The following is a 19,545-nucleotide window of genomic DNA, read 5'->3' as shown; positions in this document are numbered from 1 at the left end:
CTATTTATAAGTAACTTGATTGCATTATGAAGGCTTGGGGTGATGCCAAAGGAGAGGGGGCATAAGTTTTACTACTATTTCTACACCAACCCATCTCCATAAGATAAACATACTCCAGCCTCCCTATAAACAATAAAATCTTGTTTGCAACTGAATTTTACCAATAGTACCATAAGAGGCATTTTATTTGTGTGAGAAAAAAAAAAAAAGCAGTGCTTTTGCGGTGTGGAGTTTTGCAGTTAGTTGGTCGGAAATGCTTTTGATGAAAGAGATAGAGAAAAATAAAGCTCACACACATTCACTTCCTCTTTTCAAATGAAGCGCGTCATTCTCAGGGTGTTAAGAGACACAGCAAACTGAGCAGAGAACTGTAGTCTGCAAACCTGCCAAGAATGGAGCATGACATGCTGGGAGACATTGTACTGCTAGGCACAGTGACTCTGCTAAGCGCTGTGCAGAATGGTAAGGAAACAAACAAAAAGATTCTTCTTATCCAGGCTAGTAGATGTAATACATCAGTAGAAATTTTAGGTTTAAGGACCTGTGTTAAATGCAATGTGCTTTCAAGGGCTATGATATCTTGCTAACGTTTGTATCATTGTGCTGTATTGTATTCATTTATAAACCACTTTTACAAACTGGAAAATCTAGCCCCAATATCTAACCATAGGCTCTCTCTTGTTTTGTTTTGTTTTGTTTTTTTGTCTATAAACAGCATAGTCGCATTAAAAAATAGCTCCAACAGGACAGCAAAGCAGTACATGAGAAAAACTGAGTAGAACTAAACATTTTCTTTCAAGATTCCTGTGGAGGTTTTTTTTTTCTAACATGGTTATGTTTGATGTATATTTATGATCACCATCCCAGTAGCATGGATAATTACCAAAGGTTCATAAGTTACACAGCAGGATTTCCAAAGATGAAAACACATTTTACTCATAAGGCAGGTTAGAGAAAAACTTTTTTGTGTCTATCAAATAAAATGTCAAATGTGGCAGAGAGTATAAAGAGCTCCTGTTCTTGTGATAATTCAATAGATTAGTGTATTAACTTGATGTACTGTCTTTCATTAAAAAAAAACTGAGGATAAGAAAAAAAAATTAGAGAAAAGGTAAGGCAAGAGGAGAGATGGATAGACAGAGGAGGGCAGCAGCAAGGGAAACTTGGGGTGGGCTGGAGGTCCACGCGGACCTCCAGCGCCCCCCCCCCCCCCCCCCCCCCCCCCGTCGATGGATAACAGTGTGTGAGAGCCTTTGGCCGCAGGCGGCCACAATGATTTCTGGGAGTTTGGGGGACTGGAGACCCACCGAACCTCCAGCCCCCCGTCGCTGGGTGGGAGGGTGGGACAGCGTTTGGCCGGAGGCGGCCACCACGATTTCTGGGGGTTTGGGGGGGGGGGGGCTGGAGACCCACCGGATCTCCAGCCCTCCCTGGGCATGGAGGGGGTCGGATCGTCGCTGGGTGAGAGGGTGGGAGAGGGTTTGGCCGGCGGCAGCGGCCTCGAGGTTTTCTGGGGGTTTGGGGGGGGCTGGAGACACACGTTTTTCAGTCCTCCAGCCCTCGTTGTTCGGGCCTCGGCAGGCTGTTTGACAGGTTTGGGCTTTTGACAGCCCAGACCTGTCAAACAAGTGCGGGAGGATTGTGCTGAGCGCATGCTCAGGTGCAATTCTCCCGCACTAAAAAATGATAATCAAAGATAATAGCGCTGCTTAGATTTGCATGCATTATCTTTGATCATCGATGCAGAAAAGCCCTGCGCTGTCCCGGCGCTATTTTTAGGGCGCTGTTTGGAACAGCGTGGGGCTTTTGAACATGAGGGCCTCAGAGAAAAGCAGCAGAGCATTCAAGAGTAGGATAATAGGCAGGTGGGGAACATCTTAACTCTTTACAAAATGACAATTTCTTCCTTTCAAATGTGTATAATTACAAAAGTATATGTATATACAGATGTAAATACAGTGGGGGAAATAAGTATTTGATCCCTTGCTGATTTTGTAAGTTTGCCCACTGACAAAGACATGAGCAGCCCATAATTGAAGGGTAGGTTATTGGTAACAGTGAGAGATAGCACATCACAAATTAAATCCGGAAAATCACATTGTGGAAAGTATATGAATTTATTTGCATTCTGCAGAGGGAAATAAGTATTTAATCCCTCTGGCAAACAAGACCTAATACTTGGTGGCAAAACCCTTGTTGGCAAGCAGAGCGGTCAGACGTCTTCTGTAGTTGATGATGAGGTTTGCACACATGTCAGGAGGAATTTTGGTCCACTCCTCTTTGCAGATCATCTCTAAATCATTAAGAGTTCTGGGCTGTCGCTTGGCAACTCGCATCTTCAGCTCCCTCCATAAGTTTTCAATGGGATTAAGGTCTGGTGACTGGCTAGGCCACTCCATGACCCTAATGTGCTTCTTCCTGAGCCACTCCTTTGTTGCCTTGGCTGTATGTTTTGGGTCATTGTCGTGCTGGAAGACCCAGCCACGACCCATTTTTAAGGCCCTGGCGGAGGGAAGGAGGTTGTCACTCAGAATTGTACGGTACATGGCCCCATCCATTCTCCCATTGATGCGGTGAAGTAGTCCTGTGCCCTTAGCAGAGAAACACCCCCAAAACATAACATTTCCACCTCCATGCTTGACAGTGGGGACGGTGTTCTTTGGGTCATAGGCAGCATTTCTCTTCCTCCAAACACGGCGAGTTGAGTTCATGCCAAAGAGCTCAATTTTTGTCTCATCTGACCACAGCACCTTCTCCCAATCACTCTCGGCATCATCCAGGTGTTCACTGGCAAACTTCAGACGGGCCGTCACATGTGCCTTCCGGAGCAGGGGGACCTTGCGGGCACTGCAGGATTGCAATCCGTTATGTCGTAATGTGTTACCAATGGTTTTCGTGGTGACAGTGGTCCCAGCTGCCTTGAGATCATTGACAAGTTCCCCCCTTGTAGTTGTAGGCTGATTTCTAACCTTCCTCATGATCAAGGATACCCCACGAGGTGAGATTTTGCGTGGAGCCCCAGATCTTTGTCGATTGACAGTCATTTTGTACTTCTTCCATTTTCTTACTATGGCACCAACAGTTGTCTCCTTCTCGCCCAGCGTCTTACTGATGGTTTTGTAGCCCATTCCAGCCTTGTGCAGGTGTATGATCTTGTCCCTGACATCCTTAGACAGCTCCTTGCTCTTGGCCATTTTGTAGAGGTTAGAGTCTGACTGATTCACTGAGTCTGTGGACAGGTGTCTTTCATACAGGTGACCATTGCCGACAGCTGTCTGTCATGCAGGTAACGAGTTGATTTGGAGCATCTACCTGGTCTGTAGGGGCCAGATCTCTTACTGGTTGGTGGGGGATCAAATACTTATTTCCCTCTGCAGAATGCAAATAAATTCATATACTTTCCACAATGTGATTTTCCGGATTTAATTTGTGATGTGCTATCTCTCACTGTTACCAATAACCTACCCTTCAATTATGGGCTGCTCATGTCTTTGTCAGTGGGCAAACTTACAAAATCAGCAAGGGATCAAATACTTATTTCCCCCACTGTATGTAGCTATATATGCATGTATACATTCTAGCTAGTTTTCAACAATGTATACTCTTGATTGATTACTTGTCTTCATCAATATACATTTTTAACAAGTTAAAATATTCTGGATCTAATTTCCCCTTAGACACAGATCTATTTCTGGTTTGTTCTGTATTTCTAGATGTCTCTTAAGGTGGATCTTTGCAAACTGTAGCATTGACATAATCCAAGGAAGTGATGATGAACAAGTTTTTCAGACTGCTTTTCGGTAAAATCAATTGCTTTTTTTTTCTTTTAAAGCATTTTTTCAAAATAAAGTGGAGAATGAGTGCAAGACCCAGACCTCAAGGAGTTTCCAAAGGACAGGATCTCCTGCTTTTGAGCGAGTCTACACTGCAAAGTGAGTCTGAAATGGGGAAGTAAAGGGTGGGGGGGGAGGGTAGGGCAAGGAAGGAAGGAAGATATTTGCCAATAAGTGAAGTGAGTCAGGCTCATAACTACGCGTTCACTTGTAATTGCATGCAGTGGGTATCTTTAAATAAACAGCCACAGTCTGACCTCAGCATCAGATGGAAACTTGATGGGGACTTGCTACTTATTTGCATATAACAATAAGAGTACAATTCATTCACTTTTTCATGTATAGTGTAAACCACTGAACAAAGCACAAAGAAGCTGGGAAACTATGTACCAGGTGCTGTTCAAAGAAATTCTTACTATTAAAGAGGGTAATTTTATAAAGTTTTTGTTCCCTATGTGTAAAGTCTGTTTTATACACAGAAAAGGGTTTTTGTATAATTTTTTTTTTGTTACATTTGTACCCCGTGCTTTCCCACTCATGGCAGGCTCAATGTGGCTTACATGGGGCAATGGAGGGTTAAGTGACTTGCCCAGAGTCACAAGGAGCTGCCTGTGCCTGAAGTGGGAAAAGTGAGGCGCAGTGCCCCGGGTGCACGGAGCTGACATTAACATGGCACCGTGCACTGAGGGGCCTGGCTGCCCGAAGCAGCAGGGAGCGAGTGAGGGGGCGAGGTCAGGACCCCGCCTCGCAGGTGCTCCTTGCTGAGAGGGGTTGGACTTAAGGGGGGATTTAAAACCCCTGGGCTGAACGCGGACGGCCTCTTTGGCGTCCGGCTCCAGCCAGCAGCAGCAGCGGCACCCAGACATCGCTGTCCAGAAGGCCCACGTGTGGGTGAGGAGTGTGGGTTTAAGTAGCTACTGTCTGCCCCCAAGCGGAGCTGCCTATGCCTGAAGTGGGAATTGAACTCAGTTCCTCAGGACCAAAGTCCACTACTCTAACCACTAGGCCACTCCTCTTGCATGACCACATACATATGTAATTGCTGCTATAGAATACTAGCGGCCTAACTTGAAGTGCATGTACGTAAGTTAACTAAATGACTGGTGTAAATGCTCACATCTAACTGTTGGCAGGTAGGCACATAAATGCAGGAATTGTATAATCTGCACATGTAACTGCCAGACCCACCCCTGACCCACCTACACCACTCTCAGGTTCACCCCCCCCCCCCCTTGCAGTTCTGCACTCTGGAATTTGTACAAGTAATTTATAGAATACTGACTAGGGGCAGTTATGTGCATAATTGCCAATTACTGACAAATAGCACCAATTATAGCCAATAATTTGGCATTAATGGCAATTAGCAGCTTGTTAGCTAATTACGTTATGCACACGACTGCCCTTACTGTATATCTTGTGCATTCAGGTTTGAATGCTAGTCACAAAGTTGGGTGTGCAAATTTATAGAATAAAGGGGAAATAAGCATCAACGTTTATACAATCTGCATGCAGATAAGTAGAAATTCTTGGGGAAGTAGTTTGGGTAGACTGGAGGCAGAGTTGTGATGTACACACACATTTTATAATATACACATGTCCACTCTTAGAGAACATGCACACATTTACATCTTCTTAGCTAACTGGAGATGATGCTGAGCTCCCTAGTCAGAGGGGTCCTGGATGCTGGATTAGGTTCAGGACAAGAGTACAGAGGAGTTTTCCAAGGTTACCTCTGTCCTGCCTTCCCAAACCAGGCTGGGATTTAAAAGGATTAAGAGGCAGATGCAGCAACCAAACGTAAAAAAATCAAAATCGTTAAAGTCCCTAACGATTTTTAAAAAACGAAGAATGCACCAAAAAAAAAAGTCACACATGCTCAGATCGGTATTGAAACGTACAATGTATCAAAGAATCACAATACACATCGGTAATCGGCCCCTAAATCATGCGCAGAGCTGGATGGAAGGGGGAGCGAGAGGGAGGGCAGGCCCTAGATGGATGGGAGAGGGAGGGCAAATGGTGGATTGAAGGGGCAGAGAGAAAGGGCAGACAGTGGATGGATAGAAAGGGCAGACAGTGGATGGAAGGGGGAGAGAGAGAGGGCAGATTTGGATGGAAGGGAGAGAGAGGGAGGGGAGAGAGTGGATGGAAGGGGCAGGAAGAGAGGGCAGACATTGGATGGAGGGGACGGCAGAGAGGGCAGACACTGGATGACAGAGAGAGAGAGAGAGAGAGTGAGAGAGTGCGAAGACAGATGCTGGATGGAAGGAAGACAGTGAAAAGAAGATGAGGAAAGCAGAAACCAGAGACAACAAACTGTAAATAAAATATATATATATATATATTTTTTTTTTTTTGCTTTAGGATAAAGTAGTATTGTAGCTGTGTTAATAAATGTTTATAATAGAACATGGAAATAAGGCAATCTTTTTATTGGACTAATTTGAATACATTTTGACTAACTTTCAGAGAACAAAACCCCCTTCCTCAGGTCAGGATAGGATACTGTAACAGCACTATACTGTATTGACCTGAGGAAGGAGGTTTTGGCCTCTGAAAGCAAAATGTATTAGTCCAATAAAATGGTATTATTTTATTTTCTATATTTGTTTTATTTCTATTTGTTAATTTGTAAAGTGGTGATTGGTACTTGTTAGGTTTTTTTTTCAAGTTTACATCTGCTGTCTTTATATTTTGCACAGTACTAGGGGACATTTTCTGTTTCTGTGGTGTTGCATTGTATGCAGAGTCTGGCATAGGGGGTTCAGTTTAATTTTTGTCTAAATAGAAAGTTTATGATTACTTATTCTATAGTGGATTAGGGTGTATCTGTGTTTGTGAAAAAGACATGGCTTTCAGTTGGCATTGACTGTGCAGGATCTACGATCTGTACTATTCTGTCTGGTTTCGTTTTACAATAGGTGAATTGATGTTCTAGTGCTCACTGTAGTGTTTAAGATGCTTTCCTTTTCCTTGTGTGACTCATAGAAATGACTGCTTATGTTATGCTAGAATTGCTCTATAGGTCCTGAGTGTTTGTATTCTCGGTATGCCTAGTACTGGACTTTGGAGGGGGGGGGGGGTGTTAAAAAATTACCAGCCCTGGGTGTCAACTACCTTAGGTACGCCACTGGCCAAAGACTTGCTGTTTAAAAAGGTACACTGGGTGTGGGTGGGTGAGGGATCTGATAGAGAGCTGTGGTCAGGTCCGGGAGACAGAAATGCCGGACTGTGCAGGGGAGGAGTAGGGGAAGGGAGGGAACTGAGAGAGAACTGCGGGCACTGTGCGTGTAACATACATAGTAACATAGTAGATGAATGCAGATAAAGACGAGTGGGGGAACTGAGAGAGAACCCTGGGCAGGGCCAAAAGGGGAGGGCTGCTGGACTGTGTAAGGGGGTGGGGGGAAGAAATATAGAGAGGTGCCAAATAGAGGGAGAGAAGGAGGGGTTGGAGGGAGGGAAGGAGGGAGGGAGGGAGAGAGCTAGTGGGTCTGGGGTGGAGAGGGTGGAAGGAAGGAAGGAAGAAGAGAGGTGTTGGACTCAGAGGGGGGGGTGGGAGAAAGGGAAGAGAGAGATAATGGACCTGAGGGTAGAGGGGAGGGAGGAAGAGAGAGAGTTGGACCTAGAGGCAGGAGAAAGGATGATATTGGGCCTTTAATCAGCCGCACAGCTGGGCTTTGGAGACCTGGGCCCCTCACTTTGGGCTCAGGCATAGGCGGTCGGTGGCCCAACTGTTTGGGGAGGCTAAAGGGGGCGGGGTTAGGGGTGGGGCTTAAATCCATAATTGTCTGATAACAAAGAGAAAAAAATAAAACTAAAAGTCACAATTAATACCTTTTATTAAATTCAGATATTAAATATGTATCATATGTCAAAGAATAAAGTGGTTGCTCAAACCATATACTAACCACAATCGCTCAACTGCAAAACACTATGCACAACTTTGTGCAAAAACACACTCAGAACCTTACTGTACCATAAATATGACACTGGACAGAACCTAATACACCATTAGGGGCTTACAGCCCATTTAGTTAAGTTTAAACAAAAGATCTGCATAAAAAAATATATTTATTTTTATTTTGACCTATAAAACCACTTGTCCCTGAAACATGCCTAAAAACAGAATAATTTATTTATTACATTTGTACCCCGCTCTTTCCCACATACAGCAGGTCCAGTGCAGCTTACATAGTAAAACTTATGCAACACTTATGCCCTGCAGCATCCTAGCCCTTCTGAAAAAAAATCTGCACTGAAGAAGACAGGCAACAATGGGCCTCAGCATGGGACTGTGCTCAGACCTCCACACTGCATTTTATTGAGCAGTAACAGATTAGGAAAGGGGAAGAGGCTGGGGCAAGGGGAGAGGTGGAATGCTTTGTGAGGGGATGGGGTAGTTAAGAGAATGGACAGGGAAGGAGAATGGAAATGATGAACAAGGAGAGTAAAGAGATGCTGGAGGCTGGGGGGGGGGGGGGTGCTGAACATAGTGGTGGGAGGTAATAGGAAAGATGATAGACACTGGGAGAAGGAAGATGGATGTTGGGCACAGAAAGAAAGAGGGAGAATGGACATGGGGGGGGGGGGGGGGGTGGTGGGAAGAGGACATCCTGGATATGGAAATGAGAAGAAGTGGAGAGTAGCTGGTGCTAGACGGAGGGGGGGGGGGGGGGGGGGCACAGCTGGAGGTTCGGATTGGAGCCGTACAAACATATTCAGGCCAGTTCTCTCCTCTCCCCCATGGGGCCTCCAGCCAATCCAGCTCTGAATAAACCCGCTGAGAGGCTGCCAGTACCTTCACATGCTCCTTCCGCTGCCATTTCTTCCCGCTTCCACCGCCTCGCTCCGATTTCGATCTAGGTGCCATTTTCCCCGCTGCTCACCGCTTCCGCGATTCAACCACAGTCAGCCTTGTTCTGCCAGCGTCGGGACTTCTCCTCAGGCGCGTCCTGGACGGAACTCCCGCCTACTCTTAACGCAACTTCCTCAGAGGTGGGAGTGAGAGAAACACGCCTGAAGAGAAAGCCGGCCCCGACGCTGGCAGAAGGCTGACTGTGATTGAAGAGTCCTGCCTCAGCACCGGTGATTCAGACTTCAGGGCAGTAAAAATGACGGTCATGGCGGCAGCAGAACAAACACAAGGAGGAGATGCAAGACAGGCGGCGATCATGGTTGGGCTGGGGAGGCTTAGCCTCCCCAAGCCTCTTATACGGGGCGCCTATGGGCTCAGGCTCTCTCCACAGCTACAGTACCTGTTCAATGGTTGGTGGGGTAGCTGAAGCCCAGTGAGCCAAAGAAATACGCTACCTGAGTCACCCCCTTCTTCCTCGTACTGTCTCAGGATGAGGAAGTCATTGGGGTGCCTCCAGTCACCGATGCTTGCACGCCCCAAGCATACTCAGTTTGTGCATGAACTGAGCATGCTCGACGAGTGCTAGCATAAGCAGCTGGAAGCGCCCCACTGACTTCCTCGCTTCTGAGGCAGTACAAGGAGGAAGGGGATAGCTTTGGCATTGGATTTGTTCTAGTAGTTGGGCTCCAGAATCCCCTCCAGCAAAGGTATGATACTTAATGTGGTGTGGGGGGGGGGGGGGGGAGGGAGAGGAAATGTATGGCTCCCCCAATATCCCCTTCCCCTTCAATGGACTGCTGGCAATGCCCCACCTTTAATCACGATTAAAACTGTTAATGAAAATGCAGCCCTAGTTAAAACCTAACATTTGAAACCTTAAGAATCTTCCCCATTCCTCTCTATGTCTCTAGTCTAGCATTCTCAACCTAGTCCTCAGAACACACCCAGCCAGTCAGGTTTTTGGGATATGCATAATGAATATGGATGGGATAAATGTGTATGCACTACCTCCATTGTATATAAATCTATCTCATGAATATTCATTGTGGGTATCCTGAAAACCTGACTGGCTGGGTGTGTCCCGTGGACTAGGCTGAGAACTCCTGTTCTAGTTTAATGCATGAAGACCATATGCAAAGATTGCTGTCTGGTGGTACAACTTTAACAGGATAATGCTGATATTCAACACATGAGAAAACTGCCTGTTCTAAAGTGAACCACATAAAAAATATCCAGTTAACTGTAACAAGGTACACTCAATGTTGTTGACTTAACCAGTTAAGAATTGTAATATTCAGTTAAAGTTCATCAGGTGACTTAGGGGTTCTTTTACTGTGATAAAAAGGGCCCTGCATTAGCGGCGGGGGCCATTTCCATCACGCTGTGTCTCTTTTTACCGCAGTGGGTAAAAAAGGCTGAAAATAGCCATGGCCATGCAGTAAGATTGCTTTTATCACGTGGCCACGTGAAGGGGAGCACTTACCTCCACCCATTGAGGCGGTGGTAAGGGCTCCTGCACTAACCCAGTGGTAACCAGGTAGCGTCCGATTACCGCTGGGTAACTGCCACGCTAGAAAATAGTGCCCTATTTTCCCTAGCACGGGAAATGGTATGGACTAGGGCTGGAACTACGACTGGTGCCCGTGTTAGCTCCATATTGGCACGCATTTAGCCCGGGTTGGGCTTACCACCAGCTTTGTAAAAGGGCCCCTTATTCTGTTAACATCAAGCAAGATTTTTTTTTTATTACATTTGTACCCCGTGCTTTCCCACTCATGGCAGGCTCAATGCGGCTTACATGGGGCAATGGAGGATTAAGTGACTTGCCCAGAGTCACAAGGAGCTGCCTGTGGCTGAAGTGGGAATTGAACTCAGTTCCTTAGTTCTCCAGGACCAAAGTCCACCTCCCTAACCACTAGACCACTCCTTGGCTGAATACTGACCTCTTTAAAAGTTGCTTTAAATTACTTTATGGTTGATTTTCAACTAAAATTATGAATAGGCATTGTATTTGTCAAGAACAGTTCATCTAATTCAAACATTTTGGTAAAATATGCCTCCAGAAAATAGCATAAGTTAATCAGCTGAATTCTTTTCTGGGGGGGGGGGGGGGGGGGGGTTATTTCAGAAGCATACCTACATGTAAATAGCGGCTTTTAAATGTGTAGATTGCCTACAGCTATTTACACATGGTGATTTACACCAGTGGTTTTCAACCCAGTCCTCAGGGACCACCTGGCTAGTCAGGTTTTCAGGATATCCACAATGAATATGCATGAGATGTATCAGTATGCACTTCCTCTACTGCATGCAAATATGTATATTCTTTATGGGTATCCAGAAAATCCAACTGGTCAGGTGGTCCCCGAGAACTGGGTTGAAAACCACTGATCTACACTGTGTTTAGATTGCAAGGAGGCATGCTTAGGGCAGAGAGGGAGTGGATTGAGAAGGATGAAAACATTGATGCGTATTCCTCATTGTACAAGGGGTATAGCTGTGAATAAGAAGATATCTAGATGTTGACTTTTGCTGCTAACAGGATGGGATCAGGAGGGAGGCATGCATAATGGGAGCAGCAATTTTAAAAAGCTGTTCCCACACACATCTGGGTAAATCTGCACATTTTCTTTTCCGCTATGCAGCTTTTTGATGTGCATAGAAACAGCTTTTTAAAATTGTTCTCCAACTGGATGGGGAGACACATCAATGTATAGCCTAGACATCCTTATATTTTACAAAAAGCTTTGCATTTGGCAGAACATTCATAAGATACAGTGGGAATTTTCCACATCCCAACCTGAACCACTTAATTTCCTTCTCCACGTCCTATCTAAAATTGGCTTTTTTTTAATCTACTACCTTAATGTTTAGCTAATCATTGATATAATAATAATAATAATAATAATAATAATAATAATAATAAAATTGTGGATGATTGATCTGCCTTAATTTTGAAAGGGGATAATAAATATATAGTTAATGGCTTGTTCATAGGTTAATAGGCAATCATGTCAATAAGATGGTGATTTACTGATTCTTATCCTACTATGGATTGAATTTTTTTTTAGGTGTATTAATTGCCTTTTGCGAATTCAAGCTCAAGACAAGTTACATATGCAGGCACATGAGTTATTTCTCTTCCCAAATTGGCTTACAGTCTAGTTAAACCTAAAGCAATGGAGGTGAATTGATTTGTCTAAGGTCACAGAGAGTGTCAGTAAGAGAACTAGGATTTGAAACTGGTGTCCCAGGTTCACAGCCTGCTTTGCTAACCAGTAAACTACTCCTCCACTCTATGCATTCTGATGGGAAGAAGGCTTATGAGTATATGTCCTCTAGCAGGAGTATTTTGTTGTGGACTTATATACAGTAAACCCTCGATGTAACAGGCTAACTGAGGGGGGAGGTGCCCATTAAATCGAAATGTTGGAAAAATCTATGCAAAACCAATGGTCTGCTATATATTAAATTTGATATTTTGAAATGCAATATATTCACTTTTCGTATTTAAACTCACAAATATAGCTATATGCAAGAACATTACATATCATGTATTAAGAATATGTAAATATAAATATTACATATTTATTTCATTATATACTGGTGAGACATAAGACCATTAAATCCCAAATCCATTAAACTGGGGTCTGTTAAATCGAGGGCGTACTGCATACAGTACATGTGGATGCAGATGTTTCTTCTTGTTTCTTCTCATTGGAGAAGGAAATAGAGAACAAAACCTATCTGGACTTTTTCCTTATTATTTTCTTTCTTCTTCTTTCTCCTAGCCAAAACTGCATTGATGCATATCCAAATTTTCTTGTTATGCTTTGGTGTGCAGGAATATTTTGCAGCCAAGGTAAGTGCAACTTGGTAAATATTTTTATTCTTCAGAAAATGTTCAGTTGGCCTACCCAGGCTACCCAGTTCTTCCCAGTTACACAGCTAAGTCACATTCTAGCTGCCAGATGTTAAAGTTGACCACCTGTGGGGTGCAGCTTCTGATCCAAGTCAGTTTTGGCTGTATTCCTCATTGGTTCTGTATCCTCCTGGGTAGATAGTCATACAAGATCTCAGCCATTCACCTCCATCCCATCCCATAAAGCTAATTTATTTTTTCATTTTTCACATTTGTACTCATGTGTCTGGAAGTTTATCTTAAAGCACCACATCAGCATAAAGGGTAAAGGGTCATGGGTTTGATATACAACCTGTCTGTAGTTCAGCTCTATACCCTCACATGTAAAGTTAGAAGTTGCCTATCCAAAATCAAAAACAATAGTCTTCCTGGGTACTGTACGGAGTCCAGTTCCAAGACAACTTCAAAGTTATTTTGATCATTAACTGAGAGAAAGCATTATGAATAAAATCAGCTGCTACCTGCCCTTTCCATCTGCAGGTAGAAGCACCTGAGCTGTGAAATGCAAAGGGGCAGAGGCAATGTCAGGGGTGAAGAGAGGGTAATTCAATTGAAATCCCTGTATGTACTTTACAGCATCCTCGCCACACCCATTACAATGCAGAATCAAAGTCCAAAGAAATGCAAGGCAAATTTAAATTTTTAACTACTCATTACAGCACTGTTTCCTTTTTAGCTCCTGCTGCCTTTGCTGGATTGATGTATTTGTTTGTGAGACAAAAGTACTTTGTTGGATACTTAGGAGAAAAGACTCAGAGGTAAGTAATTCCCTGCAATTAAATAAAAAGCTAACAAGTCTAGCAACTTTCAATACTCTATCCTTCTGCTAAACAGCAGTAGCGCTGCCAAAGCTCAGTTTCTGGGTGGGCTTGGAGGTGGAATGAATAGGCACAGGCCTCGTATTTCCTCTCCTCCCACCTCCCCCCCCCCCCCAAGTGAAACAAAATACCTTGGCTGACGAGTTTCCTGAAGCCCCACCAGCTGAAGAATTCTCTCTGCAGCCCCCCCCCCACCTGAACTGTCTCAAACCTGGGGCAGATTACCACCAGGTTAGCGCAGCGCTAAATAAAATTTTCCAGCGCACCGAAAATGGCACACACTCAAGCTGGAACTACCACCAGTGGCCACGTTGGGCAGCGGTAGTTTCCATTTAGTATGCAGTAGCCCGCATTGGGCTTATCGATGCTTTGTAAAAGGGCCCCATAGGTACTACAAGGTTGTCCTTCAAGATTAGCTCATCAGTTTACATGTAACGAATCATTTAGTTGCAAGCCTACTCTACCCAGATATAGAGTATTTTACCAAATTATTTTTAATGGATCAAAAGTTACACTAATGCTTGCACCATAATCCTGAAAGCATCAGTCCTACCGTTTTATTTGAAATTCAGTTGAGGTGTTCTTTTTTGTTAAGATTTTAATTTGATTCTTCTTCTATTTATTTTTGGCACAATATTTTGGCCTTGTCTCTTTGGGATCCCAGCTCAGTTGGAAGTAACCTGCCAGCACCTAGAGCAACTATCTTAGAATTCTCCCTTATTTTTTGTGTCTTCTTCCTTCTTTGCCCAACCGTTGTCACACCAATCCTCTGAGTGGAGTTACACACCAGGGCTCTCTCTGGAAACCTATAACCATAGTCACAAAGTCCAACCTCTACGTGTCTCCATTGACTGATGGCTGAGACTTCCTCCCAGGGGATTTGAATGTTATCTCCAAAACATTTCCAGACCTGGGAGAGTCAGGGAAATGAGACCTGGTTTGCAAATCGAACCCAGGTGTTTACCCCGACCCAGTGAACTAAGCCTGATTTTCATTTTATTCTCCTACTTAGTAGGGCCGACCCAACCATTAGGCACAACTAGGCAGTCACCTGGGGCAGTAGCCATTGGGGGACACTAAACAGCAGCTGAAATGAAAGCAAAACAATGGGTCCTGACAAGTATTTTTTTCCAGCAGGGAGGAAGGACAGTTTAAAAACATACCATTTACTCAAGTTTATTCTGGGAAGGGTGATGTTGGGGTAATCATGATTGTTGGGGGGACTCAGGAGCTTAAAAGTTAACAGGGAGGGGGCACAAGGCTGAATGTTTGCCTACAGGTGCCCAATACGTTTGCATTGGCCCTGCTACTTAGCTCCTCCCACTGTAGTGAATCTAAATAAATCAAGGTGCTGCTACACCGAATCTTATAAATGTCTTACACAGGTATCACAATGACAAATGTGAAATGAAAGAAGAACTGAAGAATGAACTCACAGTAGATTTGTACACCAGGCCATTAGACTATAACAAAAGTAGTAATCCCTTACTCCAGTGATTCTCAAACATGTCCTTAGGGAACACTAGCTAATCAGGTTTTCAGGATATCCCTAATGAATATGCATCAAATATATTAGGCAACTATCCAATTAAAACAAAAAACTTTTATTCATAAATCTCACAAAAAATTTTTAAAAATCAATAAACATACATTGTGCTCCAATCTACAAGATACCAATCAGCCAGGCTCCACTTTAAGAAAATACTGGATTTATAAAACAAACTCATAGTAGATGATGACGGCAGAAAAAGACCTGCACGGTCCATCCAGTCTGCCCAACAAGATGAACTCATATGTGCTACTTTTTGTGTATACCTTACCTTGATTTGTACCTGTCCTTTTCAGGGCACAGACCGTATAAGTCTGCCCAGCACCATCCCCACCTCCCAACCACCAGTCCCGCCTCCCACCACTGGCTCTGCCACCCAATCTCGGCTAAGCTCCTTAGGATCCCTTCCTTCTGAACAGGATTCCTTTATGTTTATCCCATGCATGTTTGAATTCTGTTACCGTTACCGTTTTCATTTCCACCATCTCCCGCGGGAGGGCATTCCAAGCATCCACTACTCTCTCTGTGAAAAAATACTTCCTGACATTTTTCTTGAGTCTGCCCCCCTTCAATCTCATTTCATGTCCTCTCGTTCTACCGCTTTCGCATCTCCGGAAAAGGTTCGTTTGCGGATTAATACCTTTCAAAAATTTCAACATCTGTATCATATCACCCCTGTTTCTCCTTTCCTCCAGAGTATACATGTTCAGGTCAGCAAGTTTCTCCTCATAAGTCTTGTAATGCAAATCCCATACCATTCTCGTTGCTTTTCTTTGCACCGCTTCAATTCTTTTTACATTCTTAGCAAGATACGGCCTCCAAAACTGAACACAATACTCAGGATATCCAATACTCTTCATAGACATCCACAAACTCCAGTAAATTAACCAAGCATAAGTGTTGGTCAATGGACCTCAGCAGTAACGCACTGTGTTTAGTCTACTCATACACAGTGTCTTACGTACTCAAGTCTTCACTGGTTCCTTGACCGCCACCTTCCTATGTTGTTTGTGTCTTTCAAAATCTTATATACATAATAAACTTGTCTTATATTCTTCAAATTATATTATACTCATCTTTAAGATGTAAACTTTGATCTGGTCAGCTTAAGGGTACTCTTCTCCGACATGGCATGTGTTTCGCTAAATTGCTTTTTCAATAGTCCCCTAATATTAGCCACCGCCCATCCTGCCGACAGTTGCCAAACTGTCAGCAAGATATGCATTACTATATATAAACCTGTAATCATCCATAATCTGTACTATTCAGGAAAAAAAACAGTTCAGAGCTGATGAGAATTGCTGTTAATACTCTATAAAATGTCAATCCGTATTTTATCAACAGAATCCATTTCCAGTCATTCCAGTTGAACATTATGCTCTCCAGTATTGAAATTTATTGTAGTAACAGATTTAACCAAAGTCATAGAGCAAACACCATCTCCAAATTCTGTTGATTATAGAGCTTCTGTTGAACAATCCAAGTCTTGCCTTGAACACTAAGGGCCCTGTTTACTAAGCCGCTCTGTAGACGTGCTAGCGTTTTTAGCATGTGCCAGCGCACCTTAGTAAACAGGGCCCTAAATATATTCCCCAATCAATCTTGAACCTGATTTAATCCACTCTTCATTCATGTGATATCCATTCATTTAATGTCATGTGTTCCTCTACTCGAAGTTGTTAGGAAACCTGCAACCCGACATGGTCTATGTTTCTCATATAAGCGTCGTCAGGGTTTGGTTCTGCAAACTAAGAGCATATCACAACAAATACCATATCCACACTCACAACATAATTGATCCTGTTACACAATAATAAAAACATAGTACCTTAAACCAGATCTTCAAACTTCTAACAGACACTGGTAGATCAGGATCCTACAGACAAGAACTGCATCAAGCATAGCGCCACAAAAACGCCAGAGCATGCAAGATGAGGCTCTGCAGATCTCTGCGGAATATGCAGGAGACAGAGTTGTATGCCTGTTACCTCCATTATATGCAAATCTCTCTCATGCATATTCATCAGGGATAGCCTGAAAACCTGACTGGCTAGTAGTGCCCCAGGACAGGTTTGAGAACCACTGTTTTACTCCAGAAATGTGAGAAAAGAACTTAAGAAATAAAACAGAACCACCCCCACCCCAAGGAATAGCATCTAAATAGCAACCGAGGGTCAGTTAACAGAAAGATTGTTGTTTTTTTTTTAGTACTGTTTGTAGTTTTGTATTAGAATTTCAAATATACTCCTTCAAACATAGAATAAAAAAAAGGTGCAAAATTTCCCAACAAACGAAACAAGAACATTGTAATACTGCTTGTATTTTAACTCATGAAAAGAGCTTAAAATATTTCCATTTAAAATTAAGTTGTTGAAGAGCAATGTGTAGTTACCTTTTGGTTTTATATATTTTTTTCTCCACAGCACACCTGGTTATATTTTTGGGAAACGTATAATGCTGTTCTTGTTCCTTATGTCAATGGCTGGAATACTCAACTATTTCCTCATCTTCTGGTTTGGACAAGACTTTAATGTGTATATAAAAACTCTCAGTGGTACCATTTCTCCACTGCTTCTCATTCCTTAAATTTATTAATCATATATAGATCCTGTGTGCTTAGCAAATACAAAGAGAAAAGGTAATTGTAACTGTGCCAGTCACCACAGAAAGCTATCATAATAATACTGCTGTAAAAATATTATTATAGCAATGAGTATCTTTCTTTTGGGCAATTACTGTTAATCTAAAGTAAAAAAAAAAAGTTCTCAATTTAAAAAGGCTTTTATCTTTTTTATATGTCTCCACTTCATTGAAATTTCATGGCAATTTAAGATGTTCTTAAACAAAGGCGCGCTGAAAAATGGCTTGTGGTAGTGTAGGCAAGGGTTTTGGGCACGCCCTGATCCATGTTTTAGCGCACCTGTAAAAAAGGCCGCTTTTTTTGCCGAAAATGGACATGCAGCAAAATCAAAATTGCCGCACATCCATTTTGGGTCTGAGACCTTACCACCAGCCATTGATCTAGCAGTAAAGAATCTGGGCAGTAATGACCTACGTGTGTCAAATGCCACTTGGCGTGCGTCTGTTATGCACACCAGAAAAGAAAACATATTTTGCAGATGCGCGTAGCAGACACGTGTCAAAATTGAAATTACCGCAAGGGCCATGCGGTAACCGGGCGGTAACTCCAATTTGGCACATGTTCGGCACACATAGGCGCCTACGCGGCTTAGTAAAAGGGCCCCTAAGCTTGCATATTGGCATGTCTAAAGGACAGGCTTCACCAAAACTGAGCTCTTCCATGTCCTTTTGCTGTAGCATGGGTCACGTGTTCAGGGATCTAAATAATCAATGTAAATGTATACCACATGATGTCTCCAAAATGAAATGGCATTTTCTTCTCCTCTTTCACTTATTATTTGACTTTCCACCCCAATCCATAGGCATCTGAGTGGATTACAGTAAACATAATTCTAAATAATTTAAAACAAAATGTAATTACTCTGAAAAATAACTACAACAAATACACAAGGAAACAAAACCTGAATCTGTTGATTTTTGAGTAGGAACTCATTTGGAGGGACACAGCTGAGAGACTGCTTTATGAGGTTAAGCTGCAGACCACTATTTTCTGAGCCATATATTCCCAGCTGCAGAGCTGGTGAAAAAAGAAAGATACCTTTTGTAGTTTCTATTAATTTAAACTGCCATTTGTCTCAAATATTTAACCACGGGTGTCAGTGCATACCATTTGTCTGGCTGATAAAGTCCCACTTCAAATAATTTTTGCTGCAATGGACAACTCACATTCAGCCACTACAGCTGAAGTATGCGGCTGCATATCTTTCATGCAAATAGTATGAAAATGGACCAAAAGTGATATGAGAATGCAAATATAGGTAAAATAGGTAGCTCCTTTATACCAAGGAAAACTAACCTCAAAAGTATACAAAGGGGCTGTGATACTGTGAGTGAGGGTTGAGGGCAGGCCTCCAATTAACACAGTAGGACATGGGTGTGTAAATAAGGTAATACTTTTATTCAGTAAACTTGAGTCCTGTTACTTCACAGGGTTAGGAACAAAAGATAAAATCTCTTTAGTTCAAAGGAAAAAGTCTTGACATGGGCTTAAGGCTGACAGGACCCCAAAATACAGTCCATGGACTATGACTGCCACGTTCCAAACATGGTCTGTAATAGAGACCTGCATGGGAATGGGGTTCGTGGGAATCCCATAGGGATGGAAGCAGTTCTGCGGGGTTGCCATGGGAATGGAAGCAGTTCTGCGGGGTTGCCACCAGTGTTGCCAGGTGGGCGGTTTTACCGCCCAATTGGGCGGTTTTCCGCGACCTGCTGCAGGAAATTTTTGCCCGCGGCGGGTTGCAGTTTTTTGGGCTGCTTTTTGGGCTTCAGGGCGGTTTTTTGGGCGGCTTTTTCGGCCGCGGGGGGCGGGGTTAGTGATGTTTTTGGGCGGGGTTAGTGACGTAGGAGGCGGGGCCGATGACGGGGGAGGCGGGGCCGGTGACGGGGGAGGCGGGGCCGGTGATGGCGGGGGCGGGGGTGAT

At 43.4% G+C, this 19,545-nt stretch overlaps 1 protein-coding gene across 1 annotated transcript; it reads left to right on the top strand.

The window, feature by feature from the left end:
- Positions 1-330: 330 nt before the first annotated feature.
- ALOX5AP (arachidonate 5-lipoxygenase activating protein) lies at positions 331-17,891 on the top strand. The gene is made up of 5 exons (XM_030199391.1): positions 331-462; positions 3,833-3,932; positions 12,483-12,553; positions 13,290-13,371; positions 17,404-17,891. The coding sequence occupies exons 1-5, from the start codon at positions 393-395 to the stop codon at positions 17,564-17,566; spliced, it is 486 nt and encodes a 161-aa protein (XP_030055251.1). The 5' UTR covers positions 331-392; the 3' UTR covers positions 17,567-17,891.
- Positions 17,892-19,545: the final 1,654 nt, after the last annotated feature.

Source organism: Microcaecilia unicolor, chromosome 4 (assembly GCF_901765095.1).
Source record: "Microcaecilia unicolor chromosome 4, aMicUni1.1, whole genome shotgun sequence".
Classification (NCBI taxonomy): Eukaryota; Metazoa; Chordata; class Amphibia; order Gymnophiona; family Siphonopidae; genus Microcaecilia; species Microcaecilia unicolor.
This window is presented reverse-complemented; position numbering and strand designations above follow the sequence as displayed.